We start from the raw sequence: 24,020 nt of genomic DNA on the forward strand, positions 1-24,020 counted from the left end.
AAATTGGGGGTAGGAAAAGCCAGTGGAATTTCTAAGAAATCTATACATACTGCCCCAAAACAGCACAGATCCAGGTGTATGTTTAATTTAGTGTTTGATTGAAACGGCCTGGGAATGGTGCCTGCTGTCTTCTTGGCTGAACATGATAAAGGTTCGTGGTTGCTCTTTGTTATTTCCGTGATAGTTCTTTCTTTCTTTTTGAAATCACCTATCTTGGGTTCTCATGTTGTCTCAAGATGCAGATCAACGCGGCTGAGTCAGGGACAGGTAGTCCTGGAGACATACGCCCCGAGTGACAGGCCTGACAATCTGAGTGATGGATTGGGGGTGGGAAAGTGGTACTCAAAGCCAGGCAGTGACACCAGCGCGCCTCCACCGGCCGCCGAGAACACGGAGAAGTGGTCTCCCCGGAGGCCAGCGCACAAAGGGACAGCCGCTTCTTCTGATGATCCGCGGACCGGGAACTTTCATGTCCGAACTATGACTATGTAAAATCTCTGCCAAGTACAAAGCTGGCAATACACACTTCATCCGAAAGACATGGGGAAAGGGGAGAGGGAAGAGAAGTGTATTGTTATTTTTAATAAGTTTTTATTCCGAAATTTCCCTGGGAAAAGGTAGTGCATTTTCCTCCCACGAGAAGAAAAGGAGGGGGTAGGGGGTCGCATTTCTAGAATTCGTATCAACATGCAATTCTTAGATCCCCACCTCCTCTGGGACACTAGCTTCTCCAGTGATTTCAGCCCCCCCCCCCCCCAGGAGCTAAGTGCAGTGCAGTGTGGGAATTTTACACCTCTAGAGAGGACACTAGAAGAAACCTGAAACACGCAAACACCGAACCTATAAATCAGAGCGCAGGCATCGCGCGCCAGGCGCGTCCGAGTGGTGCGCACAGTCTAGGGTACCAGCCTCATCGCCACCATCTCACCCCGGAAGGGAGTCCTCAAATTTGCAGGCTTCGGACAGGATGGTTTAAAGTTGTTAGAGCGGCTGTCGCCGCGTCCGGAGAACCACGGATGCCTCCGAGGCTTGGGCGCTTCCGAGTGAGCACACCCGGGTGAAGCCAATTCGGTGAACAGAATCGGATCCGAGCGGAGCCCGAGCAGAGCCGGAGCGGGGCGGAGGCTCTGGAGGCGCGGCCCGCCACCAGGCGGCCTTCGGGAGAGGCTTGGATCTGAAAGTACCGGAGCCAGCTCGAGGCGCCCCTGCCTCCCACTCCATCTCAGTCCACCCCACCCCAGACACACTCGGCTGGCGGGTGCCTGCCCCCCACCCGCGCCTCCGTCTCGGCGGTGTGACGGAAGAGAGGAGAGAGAGCGACAGGCAAAGAGCCCAGGATCCCGGAGAAGTCGTGTCCTCCGTGGGACCCCCGAGCGAGGCCGGCCCGGCTGGGGGGAGGGGAGGAGTCCCACGGGCGGTAAAGGCCGAGGCGGCGGCGGCGCGCGGGCAAGGTCCCTTTAAGGCTCTCCCCTCCCACCGGCGGCGCCGGCCTCCGCCCGCCGCTCTCCCCGCCCCGGGGTCCCGGCAAGAGCTGCGATTGGGTGGGTGCGGCTATCCCTTTGAAGTGTGGCTGCCGATCGCGGCTATTTGACGTGCGGCTCGCGGAAGGCGAAGGTTTTTGTGTCGCTATCCCGGGCGAGTGGCGGCGGCGGCGGCGGCGGCGGCGGCGGTGGAGGAGGGGTAGAGGCGCGGCGACTGCTGCACCGCGCTCCACGCTGCGGAGCGAGCCCACCCGCCCCGGGAGCTCGCCTCCCCGGTGCTCCCCCTCCCTCCCCGCCCCCCCTAGTGGCGCTGCCCCCTCCAAATGAGCGATTCGCCCGCTGGATCTAACCCAAGGACACCCGAAAGCAGCGGCAGCGGCAGCGGCAGCGGCGGCGGCGGGAAGAGGCCGGCGGTGCCGGCGGTGGTGTCCCTCTTGCCCCCGGCGGACCCCCTGCGCCAAGCGAACAGGCTCCCTATCCGGGTCCTGAAGATGCTGAGCGCTCACACCGGCCACCTCCTGCACCCGGAGTACCTGCAGCCGCTGTCGTCCACTCCCGTCAGCCCCATTGAGGTGAGTGTCTTGGTCTCTGCCCTCCCCACGTCGCCCCCATTCCTCCCACCAGTGCCGGGCCCACGGCCCTACTCCGTGCACCCCGGGACTCGGCGCGGCGCTCGGGTCTGGCCACACTGGTGGACGGGCAGCGGAGGGACCGGGAACGGAAGAATCAGAGCCACTCGGTTCTCCCCAGCCTTCTCCGTGGAAGGTTCTCCTTCCCCGCTCGCCCTTCGGGGCTACGTGCTTTCTCTCTGACTGGGTTTGCTCTTGGAGACTCCATTAGATCTTTACTTTTTCTCGGCACTCAGTTTCCAGGCAGACGTGATCTCTCCTGGGTCTTTCCCGCCCCCTACCACCGCGACCTGGGTGTGTTCTCTGTAAATCCGGGGTCGCCCCCGTGCCCCTGGGCCTCTGTCCCGTCCGGCTGCAGCGCACGACGCCCGGGCACTCCCGACCCCAAGTCTTTCTTCCTCCCACTTCCCTGGATGCCCTCTCCGGAGGGAGGGGCTACTGAGCGCCAACCGCAGCCAGGCTTCAGAAGGCGCTTTTCCCGGCTTCTACCCTGCGCGGCGCCACCGCCCGAAACCCGTCCCAAGCGAAGTTCCTCAAACTGAAGGAACAAGTTTTTCCCTGGGCTTGGAGGAGGAGGAATTTAGAGGGAAAGGGGCAAGTCACAGCTCAGGTTCCAGAGAAGGCACCTTTGCCCGCGGTGTCCTTTAGTGGACCACCTCCACTGCCCCACTCCGCAGGCCTGTGGTGCGCCCCGGGGCCCAGGAGGTGGAGGGACCCCACCGAGGGGCCGGAAGAGCTCTGGTTTGCCCAGCTGCGCCGCCCTGCCGGGCGCTCGCTCTCAAGCCTCTCCCCGAGGCTTTCCTTCCCCCCAGCCACCCGGTGCTCTCCGCGCCTACCCAGCGCCCCAAGCACCCCAGCTAACCCCCACTTGCTCCGTGGGTCTTGTAGTCTCACTCCTCCCTCCCTTGCCGCTGTCTCCCACAGCTGGACGCCAAGAAGAGTCCATTGGCGCTGCTGGCCCAGACTTGCTCGCAGATCGGCAAGCCGGACCCTCCGCCCTCGTCCAAGCTCAACTCGGTGGCGGTGGCGGCCAACGGGCTGGGAGCAGAGAAGGACCCTGGTCGCTCCGCCTCGGGCGCAGCTTCCGCGTCCGCCGCGCTCAAGCAGCTGGGGGACTCCCCCGTCGAGGACAAGTCCAGCTTCAAGCCCTACTCCAAGGGTTCCGGCGGCGACTCCCGTAAAGACGGTGGCTCATCCTCGGTGTCCTCCACTTCCTCCTCATCCTCCTTGTCCCCGGGAGACAAGGCAGGCTTCAGGGTCCCCAGCGCTGCCTGCACGCCCTTTCCCCCGCATGGAGCTCCGGTTTCCGCGTCGTCGTCTTCGTCCTCGCCCGGTGGCTCCCGGGGCTGCTCCCCGCACCACTCTGACTGCAAGAACGGCGGAGGCGGGGGTGGCAGCGGGGAGCTGGACAAGAAAGACCCGGAGCCCAAGCCCAGCCCGGAGGCGGTGGCTGTGAGCCGCGGGAGCTCTGCGGAGCCTGGCGCACACAGCGGTGTGGAGGCCGGAGGCTCTGGGCGCAAGTCGGAGCCGCCCTCGGCGCTGGTGGGGGCTGGCCACGTGGCGCCAGTGTCACCCTACAAACCGGGCCACTCCGTTTTCCCGCTGCCACCCTCCAGCATCGGCTACCACGGCTCCATCGTGGGCGCCTACGCCGGCTACCCCTCTCAGTTCGTGCCTGGCCTGGATCCTAGCAAGTCTGGCCTCGTGGGTGGCCAGCTGTCGGGGGGCCTGGGCCTGCCACCGGGCAAGCCCCCCAGCTCGAGCCCCCTCACCGGGGCCTCCCCGCCCTCCTTCCTGCAGGGATTATGCCGCGACCCCTACTGCCTGGGAGGTTACCACAGCGCCTCGCACCTCGGCGGCTCCAGCTGCTCCACTTGTAGCGCGCACGACCCAGCCGGGCCCAGCCTGAAGGCCGGGGGCTACCCGCTGGTGTACCCCGGGCACCCGCTGCAGCCCGCTGCACTCTCATCCAGCGCCGCGCAGGCCGCGCTCCCTGGCCACCCCCTCTACACCTACGGCTTCATGCTGCAGAACGAACCGCTACCGCACAGCTGCAATTGGGTAGCTGCCAGCGGGCCGTGCGACAAGCGCTTTGCCACTTCGGAGGAGCTGCTTAGCCATCTACGGACTCACACAGCCCTGCCGGGCGCAGAGAAACTTCTGGCCACCTACCCCGGGGCCTCCGGCCTGGGCAGCGCCGCCGCAGCCGCTGCAGCCGCTGCCTCCTGCCATCTGCACCTCCCCCCGCCCTCCGCCCCAGGCAGCCCCGGGTCGCTGTCATTGCGGAGTCCACACACTTTGGGGCTAAGCCGGTACCACCCCTATGGCAAGAGCCACTTATCCACAGCTGGGGGCCTGGCCATGCCGTCGCTCCCCACAGCCGGACCCTACTACTCACCGTACGCGCTGTACGGACAGAGACTAGCCTCGGCCTCCGCGCTCGGATACCAGTAACTACAGCTCTTCCTACCCCTCATTCCCGGCCCTCCCTCTCCTCCCTCCCCTTCCCTCTGCCCCAGCCTCCTGGCCTGGCCGCTGCAACCTCCACTACTGCTTGTCCCTGCCAGATCCCCCACCCAGACCCTCCCCACCGGACTGTGTATTTATTTACTATAATGTTAGCTTACAAGCTGGGAATATAAGTGCATTAACGGCCCACACGAGTCAATGGTATGCAAAAAGTCTGTGTTCCCCCAAATAATATTAATCACACGAGTAACTACATGTTCCCCGCCCCTCTTTATTTTTTTTTCTTAGATATAAGTTTTTTTTTTCTTTTTCTTTTCTTTTTTTTTTTTATTGGTTTGGTTTTAGGGGAAGAAGGAGAGTTAGGGTTCTGGGGTTCTTCTCTTTGTTTTGTTTTGTTCTCCCTTCCTGGGAAGTTTCTTGCATGCTTCTTAACCATTGAAACTACCTTTTTACCTTTCCCCCTTCATTCCCTCATTTCCTTCCATCTGAGGTTCTGTTTTTACCTTTGTACAAGTGACAGAGAGGAGATATTTTTTGTAATGCATTTGGGGGTGCAAGGGGGGGCCTTATGGCAGGAGGTCTTGCCTCTGTTGACCCAGAATTCTGCTCTGTGACTTCTCCCCTCTGACCCTCTCCTAGGGAGCCTGGTCTTCGCAGGCTCCCCCACCTTGCTCTGAGCACGGAGAGCGCTGAGAGAGGGGCCTGAGCGGCCTCTGACAGAGCCCTTCACCTTCCCGTCTTCTCCAGAGACTCTTCTGGCCCCAAACACCTGGCGGTCATACTGTGGTGGGGAACCCGTAGGGCTCATCTTATTCAAAGTCCTAGAAGGCTAGAAGGCCTTGCTGGCATGAAACTTTGCTCTTTATATTTTGCAAAGTGCTTTTATAGTCATTGTTTTTCTCTCCATTATCGGGGCAGTGGTCCTTCTCCTGGAGGTGGGGAGTGGCGTCAGTGATCCTTGCTAGATCCCTCCAAAGCAGACCAGTGGCACTATCAGCAGGCAAAATCACCTCTTAGCTCCATTGGAGGAAGGCTGGGTAGTAAGGGAGCACACAGATCACAACGGCCCCTTGACCCCTTCCCAGGCCTGACCCACAGATTCCCCAGAGCTGGGGACTTCCTTGGGCTCTCGCAGTGACTGGGCCTGAAGACTGGGGCCCTGGGTCTTCTCCCCACACCGTCCCTCCTCCTGGTCCTCTGCAGCATCGCGGGGGCTGCAGGGCCTATCGGGGATGAATAGAGCTCTCCCTTGGTAAGACTTATTTTGTTAATAAATGAAATACTTGGCTATATTCACACCGTGGTGTGTTTCTCTCTTGCCTCACCCACCGCCCCACTTCCAGATACCCAAGCAGATGTCCTACTTTTCTTGTTTAAAATACCTTATGGTTTCCTTCTCAGATTTCCGTTCAAGGACGAGTTTAATGCCTTCCCTCCAGAAGGGGAAGAAAAAAAAATGCCAACGCATTACAAATAACATAAAACCACCTTTATTTTTTTTTTCCACTTGGTTATTTAACTCCCAACCTCACTTCAAAAACCTTGACATTTCCTTGGGACAGGGTGGAGAGAGTGTGTAAATGTGGATTTTCCTTTGGGCCTAGATTTCAGGTAGAGGGGCTGAGAAGGGAACCAGGACCCAGGGCTCAAACAGACTCCTGGCAGCCCAGTCCCAGAGTCCTAGGCTGAGCAAAGACGACGTGCCTCTGGTGCCACCTGGTGGCAGACAGCGGCTGGCGCCAGCACCGACGGCACCGTAAGCGCTTCCCTGTCTAAATAAATACCGAGGATTTTCTTTCCTGACACCAAAGGGTAAACTCACCTGCTGAAAGGGTGCTTCGCAAGGCTTGGAGGCTCCTCAAGGTCAGCGCCGGGTTGTCCACCCTAGTCATCTGTGCTCCTGGAGACGTTTCAACGGGGTTTGGGTTTTGCTGAGAAGGTGCGGCGATTACTCAGGACCTTGAAGCCACTCCTGGTCTCTATTTTCTTGATCTCGCACTGCTGACACTGACTGCTCATCCTCGGGCGGGCGAGGGTGGGTGCCGTTCATCAAGATGGTGGGACAAGGGTTGAGCACCTCCCACTGCGCTAGGAGTCGCGGAAGCCAGAGGAGAGGATTGAAGGCTGCGGAAGGAGGCGGGGCCGGAGCTGTGTCCTCTCGGGGTAACTGGCTCCAGGGCCGGCGAGCGGGGATGGGGTTGGGTGGGCGAGGTCGGCCCGCGCAGGTTGCAGCTTGCGGGAGCCCCTGGCCCCCGGGGCGCGCGGGGCCACCTGTTGGATGCACTTCAGAATGGCCTTCCTCGCACCCCCCCCCCCCCCCCCCCCCCCCCGCCACACTCCTCTGCGTGGACACCTCGGCTTTGGGATCTGTTGTTGCTGTTGTGTTGTTTTTCTTTGCTTTTCTGCGGAATGAGACGTGTTGGGCAGTTTGTGTTCCGCAAGCTGGGTGCTCCTGAAACATATGTAGACCCGAGGTGAAGTGCGGAAGAGGTGGGAGGCATGCTAGACAACTGCAGCTCCGCCCCGGCCTCATAGGCGTCATCCCCTCCGTGCTTGACAGAACCTCGGCATAAGATGTTTTTGTGGGGTTTGGGGGAAGGTTGCACCTATATCTTTGTTTCTGGGCAAAATTCCTTTATTAGTCAGGAGAACTCTGGGCTGCTTCTGCATAAACTGTGGGTGCTGCCCACCCTGAGAGCTAAGCGCATCCCCAAGGAAGGCATGGGGCTGCTGACACCACTGGGCACCAGGGAGTCTGAGTCAGGGAAAGGCTGAATGGGCGGGAGAAGTCACCCTGAGACCACCTCAGGCTCTGCCTGGGGAATAATGATACGATTTCTCAGAATTCAAATTGGCTGAATCTTTAAAACACCTGAGATGTGGTGACTTGCTTTTACTTTTCCTTTTTCTCTGTTGTTTTATTTGCTGTTGGTTATTTGTTTCCCATCTTCCCTTTCTCTCAAGTCCCCCTTCCATTCAGTCCCTTTTCAACTCCTGTTAAAACTGCTGGAAATTGCTCCCTCTGCAGGGTGACTTAAACTTTTCTCTTTCCTTAACGTCATGGTCTTCAAACCTCCCTACCTGAGGACCACCAGGCTCCTCTTGTTGAGAACAAAGGAAGGAAGACTCAGTCTCTCCAATAGCAAACTCAGCATATAGCAAAAGAAGCCTTTCTGTGGCTGCCTGGCTAAGAGTGAGGTCTGAGAATGCAGATTAAACACTCCCGTGATGAGAAGGGTTGCCCTCAACCACCACTGTGACAACAAAGGGCAGGCATTGTAGTCTGGAGTGTCCCAGATCTCACCCTGAAATGTCAGCTCTCCCACCATAAGTGGGTGACATTCCTAACAAATGTAGCTGTTTTAATTAGCTTGCTGGGAGTTTGCTACTTTCAGTAACTAAATTCTCATTAAACAAAGTTGCTGTTTTAATAGAGATAATACTCCCCCACCAACTGTTTAATTCACATAATTAACTCATCCAGCAACTCTTATCTTTGAGAATCACCTCTGCCTTCTTTTTCCCCACCTTCTTCTCATCCTAGCCCTCCTCCCGTTCTTCCTCCTAATCTCTCCCAGGCGCCAGAAATGGGGCCTGTGTTCCTAAGGCCCCAGGAAGGGTGGAAGCCACAGAGCTGGAACTTGAGACACTGGACGTTCCTGGCTCCAGGTCATATTTTCACACCTCTTGCCTGGTTATTTTTGTGGCCTCGTGGGCAGCTGTGGGAGGAAGGGAGGAGGAGAAAGAGGGGAAAGACTCACCCTCAGATATAGGTTTGACACAAACAGACTAGCGTGGCGTTAATCTTTAACTTCTCAATCATCTCACATACACACACACACACACACACGAACCCACCTCTACAGAACTCTGCAGCTCAAGTTGGGTAGGGTCGTAGGACCATCACCATCTTTAGGCCTCTATAACTAACTGCCTTGCCCTACCCAGCATCCTGTGATGCGTCTCTCAGTATATTAACTAACTCCTTCCTAATGTATGTCTGAGTTACCGTGGCATTCATCTTAAAATAGTCCTTTGGCTCTGCACTTTATTAATCATTCTGTAGGGGAAGCTGCACTCCGGTTTTCTGTTTGATTCGATTTCATTCATCCTGTCTTTTTGTAAAATAGATGGTTGAGTGCATCTGATAATGTATGGTTTAATTTGGAGCACTATGGGTTTGAATTACCATTTTCATAATGTGCTGTGCATTAATGTGTTACATCATTTATAAAGAGGAATGTGCTGGGTTTCAAACTTTCTCCTGAAAGCCAAAGTCACCTAAAAGAAACAAAGCCAAATCACGCGACCCATCTTCTTACCTCACTGCCAGAGAAACGCCTGCCGCCCCCACCCGGTGAAACCTGCCAAGGCTCATAAAACCCAACATGAGGCTTTTGTGTCCACATAATGCAGGTGGGTGTCAAGGTTTAAGGGGAACTCGCACATGGCTGCCCAGGAGCCATCAATGGCAGTACAAAGCTTCCCCTCATTATTGCATAACAACAGCTTTGCAGCCAGCCCCATTTGCGTTTGCGGAGACCTCCAGTGGAAGGCTCTCCCTCGACCCTAATCCCAGCACTCCCTCCCCTATAGCTGTAATAACACCAGCTGTCTGTTACTCAAACTCTGACTGAGGAGGAAAAAGCACTGATTATCCAAATACAGTCATTAAAGGGGAAATGTGTTTTTAGGACTGTCAGAGTGATTAATGAGGGCTAGCGGTCTTTGCAAATGCACTTGTTTAGTCTAACTGGCAGCTTCTATTTTCCTATTGATTTATTGCAGCCGTTGCCGGGCCTTGGTGTGTGCGAAGTCAGGGCACTTCACAACTGCGCCCTGTTTAAACAGGAAAAGCATGCACCATTTTGTCCGGGAGGGAGGGAGCAGCCCAAAGTCGCTCCCTTCAGTTCAATCTCCAGGGGCCAGACCAACAAAGAAGACATTAAAAACCTGCAGCCCAGAGAGGGGAGGAAACCGCCTCCCCCGGGTTGTCCCCAGTCACTCAGTTCCAAGGTCAGTGGAGACGCACCGCGGTGCCTAGACAAAGCCTGCCCTATTGTAACACTCAGCATGTCCACATTTTCGCCTGCAGTCCCCCCCAAACCACCTGTCAGCCGCTAAGTCCAAGTCCAGGGAAGGCCCCCAGCAGAGGGGCGGTGGGGGAGGGGACTGAGGGTGCAAGGCAAGGCAGAAACGGAAAACTGAAACCACCACCATGGTCCCGCGCCAGGAAGCTAGGAACAAGGTCGTGCGTGGCTTTGCAAGAGCTCTGATTGGGCCCAAAGGGTGACTTCCACTTTTAAATAGAGGTGGTGGGACCACGAAAGTGATAGCCACTTCTTTCCACCTGTACTGTTTATGTTTTGACAAATGATGTATCTAATGACCAAAATAGAGAAATGGCAGCTTGGAAATAGAACCTCCGTATCTGGGGTGATAGTCCAGGCAGTAAATTATCACAGCAAATAGAATGTACAGAACGCCTGTTACATACCCAGCACAACGAGAAGAAAACTAGACAAAATCTCTGCCCGTTCTTCTTGGGGAAGACGAGACATACCCATGAGACAGGGAGCTAGAGAGCATTATATATAACTGCATTTATGCTGGTCTAATAAAGTGCTAAATCTTTCTGTGCAGACAGTGGAGAATAGGACAGGATATAATAAGGTGCTAATTGTGCAGATCAGATGGTCGAGCTGCAGGAGCTGGAAGGGGGGGTTACTGGAGCTGATGTTGGAGACCTTCCCATGGGAGCTCCAATCTGCTGGGAGGCTCCCCAATCCCTCCGAGGCTGGAAAGATGGATGAGGCCTTCATTCCATAGCGGTGAGAGGGCTGGAACTTCGAGCCCCTGAGCCTGTAATTTCCATTTCTAAAGCAGATCAAGGAACAGGCTTCACTAATGCTGTAAACAACACATCTGAATTTTCCTCCACTGGCCCTCTCCTGACAGCTGCACCTTCCACAGGGCGGTCCAGGCATAGAAGTGGTTTGTACTTCTTCCTAAATGAAGTGCCTTTCCAAGTCCTCCCAGGGTCGGGGCGTATCACTAGTATTATTAACACTTCCTAAAACAGGAAAAGCTGTCAGTGAATTTGGATCACAGATGAGCTGGGGAACCTGCTGGCTGAGAAAAAAAACCCAAAGTGACCCTGTTTTATAGACTTCAGCATGGAGACCAATGGTGTAAGTACTTTGATGAACTCTAAGACAGCCCCAGAAAGTTCAGGAAGTCAGGGCATTGTACCTATAGCAGGAAGAACATTGAAATGGAGTTGGGAAACCTGGATATTTTTTTTTTCTGATACTGAAACTTCACTGCTGCGTAACCTTGAGCCAGTCACTCTTCTGTGGCTGCCATGGCAAAGTTAAATACATTAATATACGCTGGGCATTTTATACTTACAACAAGCTTCCGATTCCCTTTAACGAGCAAACTGAAATGTGGGGAGGTTAAGTAAATTGCCTGAGATCTCAGTGGAAGAGCTGTGGAGCCAGGAGTCTAACACAGTTCTCACTTCAAAACCCTGTGCACTAAGCCAAGTAGCTGCTGACTGTGTATTTAGGCGGGTCTAGGTGCTACAGATGAATTAGGAGAACTGTCCCATCAAAACGTTTTGGCCAGTGTGTCTGCATGTGTTGGGACCATGCTAGACACCATGCAATTCAAAAACATTGGCCCTGCCCTTCCCTTCCAAGAGCTGAGATACTGCTCAGAGCAATGGGTTTGGCTTATTCAGGACACTTTACAGAGTGCCCTCTATAGACTAGATACTGTGGACTTCTCTGGAGATTTAAAAGACAAGAGACACACTGACCTTGCCTCAACAAGTATGCAGCCTGGTAGGAGGCAGATGTGTAAGCTAATTAAGATATGATGGATGAAGAGTGCTAGTAATGCTGTTGCAAAGTCAGTATAAACTAGATTATGCTGTGTAACAAATTAACCACAAAATCTGAGGAGTTTAACACAACAAAGGCTTATCTTTCTTTTATACTACATCTTCATGGTGGATTGATAAGAATCTCTATATCAGTCAGAGTTTGACCAGGCAAGCAGGACCAATAATAGAGTAAGGCACTTATCTCAAGACATTGGCTTATGCAATTAGGGTTGCTAGCGAAGTAAAAGTCTGCAAAGCAGGCAGGTGGGAAGGGAATATCACAAACAAGCTGAAACTTTACTGGCATGAGCCATTTGGAGTTTCTGAGCTCAGGGAAGGCCTGAGCCCTCTTTTAAGGGGCTTTCCTGAATAGATCAGGCCCACCCCAGGTAATCTCACTTTTACTCCACACATTTTCAAAATTCAATCACATTTGCCAAATTCCTTCACAGAAGCACCTAGATCAGTATGTGATTAAATAACTGAGGACTATTATTCGGTCTAACCAGGGTGACACATCAGAAAGCATCAGTGGTGCGTGTAATTAACCAGGCCCATCCTCAGTGGTCACAGCAGGGGGAGAGCTGGAAGGCCTTGCATGAATAATTACATGTTCCAGGTCAGAAATGACATGTCACCTCTGCTCATAATTCTCTGGCCAGAACTGGTCACACAGTCTGTCCCTCCTAACTGCCAGAGAGGGCCATGGACTCTCCCTTGTGCCCAGGACTGGGTGGGAGGGGTCTGCCACAGGCGTTAATATATTAAATTGGGGCACTGTGACCAGCTGCCATCTTTCCCTCCCCATGGTCACTGCACACAGGGGAAAAGTGGCCTTGTGAGGTGATGAAGACCAGCGGTGACTGCCCAGGGCCCCACCATGAGTAAAGGAGAAGCCAGGTGAGAACTCACCTTTCCCTCACTCCAGCTCCCCTCCACCCTGCTTCCTCAGGCCTCCCCAGACAGGAGCTCCTTTCAAACCCACCGAGCCCTGTTTACCTGGAGGAAGTTTACGTTTGACATTGTAGGAACCAAGTGCCTCAGGGAACAGAATGCTCTAGCCAGACAAGGCTGGCCTTTCTACATCAGGACAGACCCCTCTGAGACCCTAAAGTTCAATGAGATTTGGGACTTCTGAAGACCTCGTGCTCCTGAGATCTCCACCAGGAGGCTTGCAAAGAACCACCTGTGTGAGTATTAAGGCAGCATATGAACAACCCCTCCTTACGAGAAGGGCAGCGGCCTCCAATGGATTGGACTCAAGCAATACTTTCATCTGTGAAACTTACAAAAAGCTAAGGATTCATTCAAAGTGATAATGATCAATGGTTACTGCCAAACAAGTGCCATCAACAGTATGTGCTATAAATTGAAATGAAAAAGTTCTGGGTGACAGGGACAAGACATGGCATTTTCCTTCTCTCTTTCATTTATTAAGTGTTTGCTTTGTGCCAGGCACTGTGCTAAGCCCTTTCCATAAAAGATTCATTTAATCCTGGCAGCAATGTTTTGCAATGAATCTGTTATTGAATATATTTTCCCCAAGGTCACAAAGCCAGGAAGCAGTAGAGGCAAGATCCCTACAAAGTCTTTTCCAAAAACCCGTACTCCTTCCACCAGAGCCACCATGTCATGTCAGGCAAGTGATGCCCCACATGAGGGCATCTGGCCAAGGGAGCAAGTGAGAGCTCCACGGCCACCCATGATGCCTGGCCTGGGCTGCATCAGCCAGGAGGAGGCCTTTCTCCAAATCTCCCAAGGGCTCCAGATGGGTGGAGGCAGGATAGGCAGAGCCTTGTTAACCTCTGACCCTTTCCTCTAAACACCATAGGTCAGGAAGGAACCTTAAGTACTCTGACCTCAGTCTCACCTCCTGATGGTCACTGCCAAGCCTGGAGTGCACAAGTATCTGTGGAACTATCTCTTGAGAACCTACTCTGTGTGCCAAATGCTATCAGAAGTCAGAAGATGCATAGGACATGACCTTCACATCAATTACAATCTCACAGTCCAAACACATACTAGTCTGAGAAATAAAAGATGACATTAAGAAATGAAGGGGGACTATAAAAAGTGTTCAGAGCGCTCTGGGAAGTGGAAGAATTCATTTGTTCACTTAGCCCCAAGGAAGGAAGACTAGGTCTCCGGGGCCAGTGGACAGCCCTAGCACAGCCCAGAGCCAGACTGAGCAAGGCAGGTTGCAGGAGAGCCCTCCAGCTCATGCCAGCCAGCTGCCATCTGCAGGGAGCTCAGAGGCACCTGTGAGTATAACTGAAGAGAGTCAGTGCTTCGGGACCCCCAGAATAGATGCAGCCGCCCGCAGCCTCGTCAGAGAGCCCCGGCCGCAGCACAGACAGCGCAGGTGAACACGGTGAAGGCGGTGCGGTGAGAGGCTGTCTGCAAACTTCAGCTCAGGGTCTGGGATTGACACGTGCGTCCCACCTGCTGGCCCAGCTCCCCTGGTCAGAGCCAGCCAGGCTGTGCTCTCCCTATCCAGGTCCACTGTCTGGGCTCCAGTTATAGCCTCCGGGCCCAGAGAACAGCCAGGGGCGTGGAAGCCTCCTGACAGGAACAATGACAGGCGGGCTTTCTGCCGCCCCCTCTTCCTGCTCACCTGCCTCCCCTAGCCTCACTCCCTTCTCCGGCAGTGGTGGTGAAGAAAACGTTCTTAGCATCCTTCCTTGTGCCCCTTGCTCCTCACCATCACCCTTCCTCCAGCCCTCCCCCAGCGTCACTCCTCCCCCCAACACACACACACATTCTCTCCCTCTCACCCTCACCTCCATTCCCTCCCCCACCCCTTCCCCTCCATTTGTTTCAATGAACAGCCCCTTTTATCTATTCTGTAGGTACAAATGAAGCTGTCAAATTTGATCAGACGCTTGATATGACAGGCTGTGGGAGTCAGGACCCCTTGAACAGAGTGGGCCTTGTCCGTCACAGCCTGCCTGACACTTCCCATAATGCCCAGACTGATGAGATTCTGAGTAGGGCCCAGCACATTTTCAACTCTATTTTGGGTGAAAACCCTTCTTGAAAGATCTTGAAAGGAGCTGGCAGTTCAGCTGCCCGGATGATTAATGAGGGTTGGCTCCGCTGGATGGATTTCTCCTGGTGCCAACAGCCGTCCTCCCAACAGGCTAGAACGTGTTGCCATTGACTTCCCCCCCAGCACTTCCCCCTCACAGCAACACCCCCCAAAACCCTTTCCCACCAGCCCTGGGACCTTCCCCCCACCACCCTCACCTCTGCTCGCGGCCACCTCCGGCCGCGCACCGCTGCCGTTCCTCTCTGGATTTCTGACGCAGGAGCAGCCCAGCATACGGAAACCATTAAACGTCACAGCCGAGTGAGGCCTGGCTGGAGTGAAGCAGGGCCTGCAGTTTTCAGGGGTGCAAAGGGCAGACCGAGACGGGACGGAAGAGGACGGGGACCCAAGCTCTCCTGGAGTGCCAGGTCACATGCCCCAGCGGTCAGCGATGGGCCTCTCTGTTTTTAATCCACGGATCTCAGGAGCTTGGGGACAGAAACCACAGGCTGTCTAGAGCCCCAAAGAGATAACATATCAAAGTCCTTGTTTTTCTCTTATCTCCTCATGTTTCTCAGAGGTGGCACTATTGGTGTTTGAGCAAGAGAGTTCTTTACTGGGCAGGACACTTCTGTGCAGGTTTAGTGTCCTTGGTCTCAAGACACTACTTGTTTGTAGCTGGGTGGGTGCCTGTGACCAGGCCGTCAATATGGAGACAACCAAAAATGTCCCCTACTCTCTATCCCAAACTGCTGGAGTGGTAGCAGTCCTGGCCAAGAGGCCCCTCCCTCTCATGCCTTGAGCGCCTTGCCCTGCCGCCTCCTTCAGCTCTTACACCTCTCAAGCCCACTCGGCCAGGGAAGCACCTGGAATAAGGAGAAAGGAGGAGGCTAGGGTGCTGCCACTCACCCCCGGTGCCTCCCACCAGCCCTGTTCTGACCTCTGTACTCCTTTCCTCTCCTCTCCTGTTTTCCCAGCACCCTATGCCTTATCCGTGCTTCGGGAAGAAGAATGGCACCCCACATTCCTTGGGGTTTACGATCTCAGGGTCCTTCGGGAACAGGCCAGGGGAGGGCGGCTGGGGTCAGGAGCATGCTGTTTTTTTCTGGAACATCATAGATGTCCTTTTCAAGCCAGTCTCTGAGAGCTGGGGACTCCATCAGAGGAGAAGCTGCATGGGTCCCTATGACCAGGGCATCACCCCGATCCTTTGAAGCAGGAGTCAGGGCGGCTCAGTGGTCTACGGCAGTGGTCCCCAACCCCCGGGCTGTGGACTGGTACCGGTCCGTGGGCCATTTGGTCCTGGTCTGCAGAGAAAGAATAAATAACTTATATTATTTCCGTTTTATTTACATTTAAGTGGGCTTGTCTCAGTCACGTGATACATTTATCCGTCCCACCCTAAAGGCCAGTCCGTGAAAATATTTTCTGACATTAAACCGGTCCATGGCTCAAAAAAGGTTGGGGACCACTGGTCTAGGGCACCAGCCTCTTGTGGAGCAGGCTAAGCTCATTCCGTGAGCCGGGCCCTGAGGATACATCCCAAGAACACCAAGCCACTCCCCATTTTATTTCCTCCCTTTCTTCCTGCAAAAGAGAGGGGGGGAAATCCCATAGTTTACCTGCCTCTGGGCCACAGGGTCAATGTCCAACCAGCTCTGAGATCACCCGGCCCCCAGGGGGACCTGCACCATTCATTCATTCAGTGTCACCTACTGAGCATCTGCTACACGCCAGACGCAGAGCCAGACCCTGGGCATGGGACAGTGAGTTAAAAGACACAGGGACCCTGCCTTCAAGGAGCTTACAGACTAACAAAGAAGGGGGGAAATCTAAACAAATCAATGTATAGTTATGAATTGTGATAACAGCAGTGAAGAAAAAGCAGAGTGGCCCTGGCCAGTTGGCTCAGTGGTAGAGCATCAGCCTGGCGTGCAGAAGTCCCGGGTTCGATTCCCGGCCAGGGCACACAGGAGAAGCGCCCATCTGCTTCTCCACCCCTCCCCCTCTCCTTCCTCTCTGTCTCTCTCTTCCCCTCCCGCAGCCGAGGCTCCATTGGAGCAAAGATGGCCCGGGCGCTGGGGATGGCTCCTTGGCCTCTGCCCCAGGCGCTGGAGTGGCTCTGATTGCTGCAGAGCGTCGCCCCCTGGTGGGCAGAGCGTCGCCCCCTGGTGGGCGTGCCGGGTGGATCCCAGTCGGGCGCATGCGGGAGTCTGTCTGTCTCTCCCCGTTTCCAGCTTCACAAAAATAACAAAAAAAAGAAAAAGAAAAGAAAAAGCAGAGTGTCCCCAGAAAGGGCGTAACAAGGAATCCTCGTTTAGAACTGAAGTCGGGGAGAGCCTCTTGGGAAACATGAAGCTGAGACCTGAGGCCTGAGTGGTTAGCCAGGAGACGAGGGAAGAGTGTTGCAGGCTGGAGAAATCCACACCTGAACAGCAACCAAGTCCCCCTGGCATGAAGGTGCTTCCCTTGTAGCGACGCCTCCAGGGAAGGACAAAAGCTCCGCATCTCAGCCTGCATCTGGGAAGGACCAGAGAAAGGTCTGGGAGGAGAACGGCCCCCCAGGGGTGCCGAGGGAGAGCCCTGACCACCCAGTCATCCTTCACTCTGGGGCACCAACCTTAGCAAGGCAGGACCTCGGAGCGCGCAAGCCAGACAGGGATCAGAAATGACCTGTCTGAACCGCATCTTCCCGGAGGGTGGCAGGCAGGCCCTGGAGGCAGAGCTGTGAGGTTCTCTAGCTCCTGGAGCTGTGGCGTGAAGCTGCTGATGGAGACAGAAATTAAACTGATGATCACTCCGATCAGAATACAATAACGAGGCTCTTCCCAGGCATGTGAAGCTTGAGGGACACTCGGCTTTCTCTCTTGCAGAAAGATAATTTTTCAGTGAGAAATGGAAGAGTGTGTTTCTTATTCCTGGAAACCCTTTGGCTGCCCATCGTCCAATCAAGGCCAAACTTTTAGCTTAGTATTCAAGTCACCCGCAAAATGGCCCCACATGCCTTTCCCCCCATCCTACCAGGTCCCTCACAGGAGCCAAGCACGGCGACTCACTGTCTCCTAGACATCAAGCTCTTGAACTGAGTTGTTCCTTCTTCCTAAAAAGTCTATCTCCTCACACGTTCACTGATCTCATGTCCACCCCATCCAGTCATTGTTCCCCACTCTGAATCCCTTGAGCCCCTTATCTTTGTCTCTTTTATAGTCTTTCTCTATGTGAGGACCCCTCAGGCCCCCCCCCCACAAGGGACCATGAGTTCCTTAAAGGCAAGAAGGCTGTTTTATTCATCTGTATGTCCCCGTGTGTCCAGCACAGTGCCAGGCACATGGCAGACGATCAATAAATGCTTGCTGGAAACAGCTGAAGAGCTTAAACATGTGTCACCATCTTTGGACTGGCCATTAGTTGGGTGAGAAAAGAGACCCGAGGGGTAAAACCCAGAGGAGAGGCAAAGTCAGAGCCCCCAGGGAAGAGAGAACGGAAACCTCCACCCACGGCCCAGGCACCAGCTGCTCCACAGCCTTTCTTTCCTCCTCTCGCCTGTCCCCCACCCGCAGAACAGGAAGGGTGGCCCTGAGGGCACGGGGCCTCTCTGAAGAGGACACTGGCTAGAGCAGCAAACCCTCGAGGCAGGCGGAGGAGACCCCTGGAGGCTGGGCAGTCAGTGACCTTCTTCTTCTCCACCAACCCGCCATCCCGGCTGAAATTCCCCCACTCAACTCGTTCTTCGGAGTTAAAGAAATAAAGCCCTTAAAAATATCACTAAAGTAAGCTCGTCCAAGGGATGGAGAGAGAAGACAACTCTCTTAATAGCCAGTGTTCACCAGACCTGTTTGGGAACAGCCAGCACCAATGTGACAGAGAGCACGGTCTGCAGGGAATGAGACGTGAGGCCAGTGAAGGGTGGGAAAGAGCCAGGCCTGGAAAGTTCCGGAACGTGAACGTTTTCCCAGGAAAGGCAGCTCCAGGGTTGGTGCCCCCCTCCCCCGGAGAAGCTGGCAGCCCAGCAGCACACACGCTGAGAATGCAGAGCAAGGGAACTAACTTCCTCTCAGAGGGCAACCCCGCCACAGCACGGAGTCTCTGCCTCATCCTCGTCTCACCCATTGAAAGCCGCCACCGCGAGGCAGGGACCCTGAGGCCTGTGTCAGCGGTGCATCCACAGTCTCCGCCTGATGCGCCACAGGCACTCGAGGCGCATTTCTTCGTTAAAATGAATAAACAGGGCTGGAGAAAAGCGATGAGAACAGACCCCAAAGAGAAACTCGTGCTCCCTCTCCATTCCGCAAAGGGACCCAGAAGACCTGCGGAAATTCAGGCTCACGTTGCTGGAAGCCAGCCCTGAAATCAGTCATGTCACCCCAGCGAGCACACAGAGGTCCACACCTAAGCAACTCGGGGAGAACACACTTTAACATCTTACCCCCCCAGCGTTTGGAACAGAACTGAGCTCCCTGCTGTCTTTCACAATTTCTTCAGGGAGAAAAAGAATTTTCCTGGCCATTGGGCCAGAATGTAAAAACAAGGCTACATAAAGCAGGCCTAAGAGAGAAGGAGCAGGCCAAAAACAATATGCTCTTCTCGCCGTTTTTTTTTTAGGACCTCAACTTCTTTTCCTAGTGAAGAGGGGGAAGAGGAGAGGGGACCAAAGCCTAATGACCCGCTGCCCCCTTGCCAGGACAGAGGCCCTCACAGGCAGGGAGTCAAAGAAAACTTTTCCGAGACTGATTACCGAGAGGGGGACTAGGTACACAGAGCACATGTGAACAGGCTCCTCGTTTCCAATTCAGGACTGTCAGATGGTGATTAATGACTAACAGCCACGGAGCAGCCTTGATTGCCAAGTGCCGTATTGTTAATGCTGACATTTAATGAGGCCGGACACAACTCCAGCACAATTCCACACCATCATCTGCGAATAGCGCTCGACGGACTTAATTGGTTAAGTATTTGTGTGTGTGTGTGTGTGTGTGTGTGTGTGTGCGCACGCGCGCGCGCGCGTGTGTGTGTGTGTGTGTGTGTGTGTGTGTGTGTGTGTGTGTGTTTCTGAGAGAGAGAGAGAGAGAGAGAGAGAGAGATAAAAGGCAAGAGAAAGAGGTGAGAAGTCTGTGTGTGAATCTGCCCCAGGTGGACATCGACATCCATATTTTAGTATGTGTGACTGTCTTATCACACTAGTCAGGTGGAGTGGGTCTGCGCGACCACGTTTGCAGACCTGAGGTATCACCTCAGTCCCCCAAGAAAAGCCTCTGGTAGGTGAGACCTCCCCCAAGAAAAGCCTCTGGTAGGTGAAACTTCACCTGCGCCCTCCCCGCCCCCCCACTCCATCTGACCCCGCGGCGGTCTCCCCACCCCCCCACTCCATCTGACCCCGCGCTGGTCTCCCCGCGCCCCCACTCCATCTGACCCCGCGGCGGTCTCCCCGCCCCTGCCACTCCATCTGACCCCGCGCTGGTCTCCCCACCCCGCCACTCCATCTGACCCCGCGCTGGTCTCCCCGCGCCCCCACTCCATCTGACCCCGCGGCGGTCTCCCCGCCCCTGCCACTCCATCTGACCCCGCGCTGGTCTCCCCGCCCCCCCCACTCCATCTGACCCCGCGGTGGTCTCCCCGCCCCCCCACTCCATCTGACCCCGCGCTGGTCTCCCCGAGCCCCCACTCCATCTGACCCCGCGCTGGTCTCCCCGCCCCCCCACTCCATCTGACCCCGCGGCGGTCTCCCCACCCCCCCACTCCATCTGACCCCGCGGCGGTCTCCCCACCCCGCCACTCCATCTGACCCCGCGCTGGTCTCCCCGCCCCCCCCACTCCATCTGACCCCGCGGCGGTCTCCCCACCCCCCCACTCCATCTGACCCCGCGGCGGTCTCCCCACCCCCCCACTCCATCTGACCCCGCGGCGGTCTCCCCACCCCCCCACTCCATCTGACCCCGCGGCGGTCTCCCCACCCCCCCCACTCCATCTGACCCCGCGGCGGTCTCCCCACCCCCCCACTCCATCTGACCCCGCGGCGGTCTCCCCACCCCCCCACTCCATCTGACCCCGCGGCGGTCTCCCCGCCCCGCCACTCCATCTGACCCCGCGGCGGTCTCCCCGCCCCCCCACTCCATCTGACCCCGCGGCGGTCTCCCCGCCCCCCCACTCCATCTGACCCCGCGCTGGTCTCCCCACCCCCCCACTCCATCTGACCCCGCGGCGGTCTCCCCGCCCCCGCCACCATCACCGCTGCTGCTCTGGGCCAACCGGGAACTGGCGTGTTTGTGAAGTTACAACACACGCGAGCGGGTTGAAAGAAGAAGTTGTCCAGCAGCGGGCCTGGGTCCAGTGCTCCTGAGAAGCCACTTTTTCCCTGGCCTCGGATCAATGCTCCCTTGGCCTGCCTGACAGAGCAGGTTCCTCCTTTGCCAAGAGAGAACTCTTCCCCGCGTTCCGGAACTAACAGTCTCTTAGGAGGGGGACGGAATCCATCTTACTGTTCTAGACACAGAGTCCTAGGAAACAGGGACAGAGAAACTGGCCCGGCAAGGATTCTCTGGGCCACTTGTTCAAGGTGACAAAGGGCACAGGAAAGGAGATGCTGGCTCCACAAGGACAGGTCGATTCAAGGAGTTTGTATTCCCGGAATCCTGGCAGGACCACGGCTGTGGAGGCTTCGCCTCGCCGGGCCGGAGGGAGGGAGGGGGGTGAAACCCAGGCAGGCCCGTCTACTGGAGAAGCAACGAGTGGACAGAGGAGAGCAGCCTAGACAGGGGTGCTAAGGGCCAAAGGAGCGTGCAGGTGGTCAGCGCCCCCCGCATCCATCCGGAGGAGAGGCCGGTCAGAGGAAGGGCAGGGAGTGTGCAGAGTGGTCAGAAAGATGGAAGGCTCAGGAGGAAAGAGCTGGGAAGGCCATTAGCTAGGTGAGGCTCTGGGAAAGGTGAATTCCCATTAATTCCCCCTTTAAAGCCTTGTTCCTCTCAAAGTGTGCCCCTACAGCCAGGAGCCTGATAGAAATGCAGATTTTCAGGCCCCACCCCAACCCTGTGGCTGTTACTCCGCATCTGAACAAGACCCCCGGGTATTTTCATGCACATTAAAGTTTGAGCACTGCTCTCAATGTCCTGGTCAAGAAGCCAACCAGAGAAGCAGGCTTGACCCAGAGGCCTGAGGTCTGGATGTCTCCTGACACTTGCCCTCTGTACCAGGGCTCCTTCTGTCTTCCCTGTGGGCCCTGTCGCTTTCTCCGCTCAGAGCAGGGCACAGCAGGACGGCTAGGCAGCCGGTCTTAGGCCTTGCTACCCTGGGAAGGCCCCACCCCCTGCCCCGAGGACTGAAGGGCTCTGGTCACAGGTAAGAGCGAGGACTTTCTCCTGTGGGTATCTCACATCTGGGGTCTTTGCTCCAGCCCAGTGGCTGGACCTAAATGCCCATGCCAAGGAAGCCAGTTCACTACTGAGGTGTGCTGGTTTTCACCCTTCCTGACTGACCTGCTCCAACCACCCCAGGTGTGGGATGGGCAGCCTTGGAAAATAATAACTAAAAGCTAATGTTTCCTCTGGTGGCTCTGGGCCTCCAGGTGCCCCCACTGTGACCCAAGCTTCCAAACCCTTTCTATGAACCACCACAGTCTTCCCTGCCTCAGTCTCTCTTTGAAACTTGAAACAACAGTTACAGGCTCTTCTCACTAGCTGCCTCATCTTTCTCCCCCTGCCAAACTGAGCTCCCTCTCCCAGCTCACTAAATGCTCCTGTGACCCTGACCCTGGAACCCCCCTCTGAAAGTGTGGAAGAGAACTTGGGACTGAGCCAAGAGACCCAGCTCCCAGTTCCGGAGCTCTGCTTCCCAGGTGGCCCTGCAAAGCACTTCACACATCCTTGCCTGTTTCCTCCTCACAGACGAGGGGGCTGGGTGAGATGGACGGTCTTGAAGGTCCTTTTCAGCTGTAACCGTGTGTGATTTTATTTCACAGAACTGTTGCGGGGACCAAATACAGTGAGGTGATGGATGTTAGAGTACACTGAGACGTTGAAGAGGATACAGGAACAATCATAATTAGGAGTCTCCTTTCCTACAATGGCCCACCAGCAGGAGTCTTTGGAAGTGTCCTACTGTTTTCATGGTTCATAGTTTCCTCAACAGATTGGGGGCAGCATGAGGGCAGAGATGGCAGTTCCATTTCTTGTGTAGCCTCTCTCAGTGACTAATGCTCGCAGAAGCCCCTCGACAGTGCTGCTGACTGGGTGACAGACGGATTCCCCTCCCGGCTGCTCGTTCACCTAAACGAACTTGGAAGAAACTTGGCGGGAAAGTGGTCACCTTGGCTTCTTAGGGGGAAAAGATAAAGAAGCTTTTTAAAATATGCATGTCTTACTTCCCTTGAGGAAAAAAAAAAAAACTAGCTTGCCCCCTTAAAATTAGTTGGATTTGGAAATTCAAATGGAATTTTTAATACTGCCTTGCAAATTAGCACAAACCAGCATGCTCAAGGCTTAATTCCATCCCCAAGTACTTACTGAGTGTACTGTGTGCTGAGTGCCCAATCTCTCTCTGCTCAGGAGTGGGGGAAGAGGAGAATACAGAAGAAAAACTGTACATAGGATTTTTTAACAAACATAGTAGGACTTAGATATTGAGATAAATATCATTCCATTAGACATGATATACACTTATTCTAATATTTTACCTTGCTCTGAACTCTTTGGAACTCTTGGAAAACCATCTTCAAAGCCCGTCACATTCTTTACTGACAATGACAAATCTTTGTGTGTTGATTAGGTGAGAGAACTGTCTCTTGAAGCCAAGCCTGGTGAGTAAGCTGGTTGGTCAGACTTATTCAGTCAGGCCAAAAATCAAAATAACGTGCATCTTATAACGATGCTCTTAATGAGCACATAGGAATAATGTTCAGCCTTCCCACGGGCATATATTAAAGGTCTTCTTTCACTGGCTTATATGAGTTGGGCTGTGCCTGTAAAATCAATCTTATGAGAGATCTCCTTGTTTCTGCCTTGGCTCTACACCCCACCCCCAACTCCCATCAAATATTCTCAACGCAGCAGCCCAAGAGACACTTTTTGAAAATAAGTCAGACCGTGTCACTCATCTGCTTGAAACCCTGCAAGGGCTCGCATCTTACTGTGTCGAGGCCAAAGTCCACAGGGGCTTCTGAGACCCTACGTGAGCCAGGTCCTCTAGCCTCTCCCACTAGTGCCTCTTCCCAGCCACCCAGCTCCAGTCCCATGGCCCCCTGGTCGTCCTTCAAGCATGCCATGTGGGCTCCAACTCAGGGATGGGCTCTAGCTGTCCCCTCTGTCTGGAAAACTTTTCTCCCGGATATCCACTTGGGAAAACCCCTCATTTTCTTCAAGTGTTTGGTCAATGCTCACCTTCTAAATAAAACTTAGTCTGACCTTCCACTTAATACCTCTATTAATAATGCCTTCTATTTAATACCTTTCCTTGAATAACTCTACACACATGTACAGACCACACACATGCACACTCTCTGACACACATTCCCTCCTGATCCCCCTTACCCTGTT

General features: G+C 54.8%; 1 protein-coding gene across 1 annotated transcript; it reads left to right on the forward strand.

Moving 5' to 3' along the window:
- The first annotated feature begins 909 nt into the window (after positions 1-909).
- ZNF703 (zinc finger protein 703) lies at positions 910-5,871 on the forward strand. Its single transcript, XM_066380322.1, has 2 exons — positions 910-2,053; positions 3,035-5,871. Exons 1-2 carry the CDS (start codon positions 1,805-1,807, stop codon positions 4,562-4,564), a joined length of 1,779 nt encoding a protein of 592 aa, XP_066236419.1. The 5' UTR covers positions 910-1,804; the 3' UTR covers positions 4,565-5,871.
- Positions 5,872-24,020: the final 18,149 nt, after the last annotated feature.

This window comes from Saccopteryx leptura, chromosome 4 (genome assembly GCF_036850995.1).
Source record: "Saccopteryx leptura isolate mSacLep1 chromosome 4, mSacLep1_pri_phased_curated, whole genome shotgun sequence".
Classification (NCBI taxonomy): domain Eukaryota; kingdom Metazoa; phylum Chordata; class Mammalia; order Chiroptera; family Emballonuridae; genus Saccopteryx; species Saccopteryx leptura.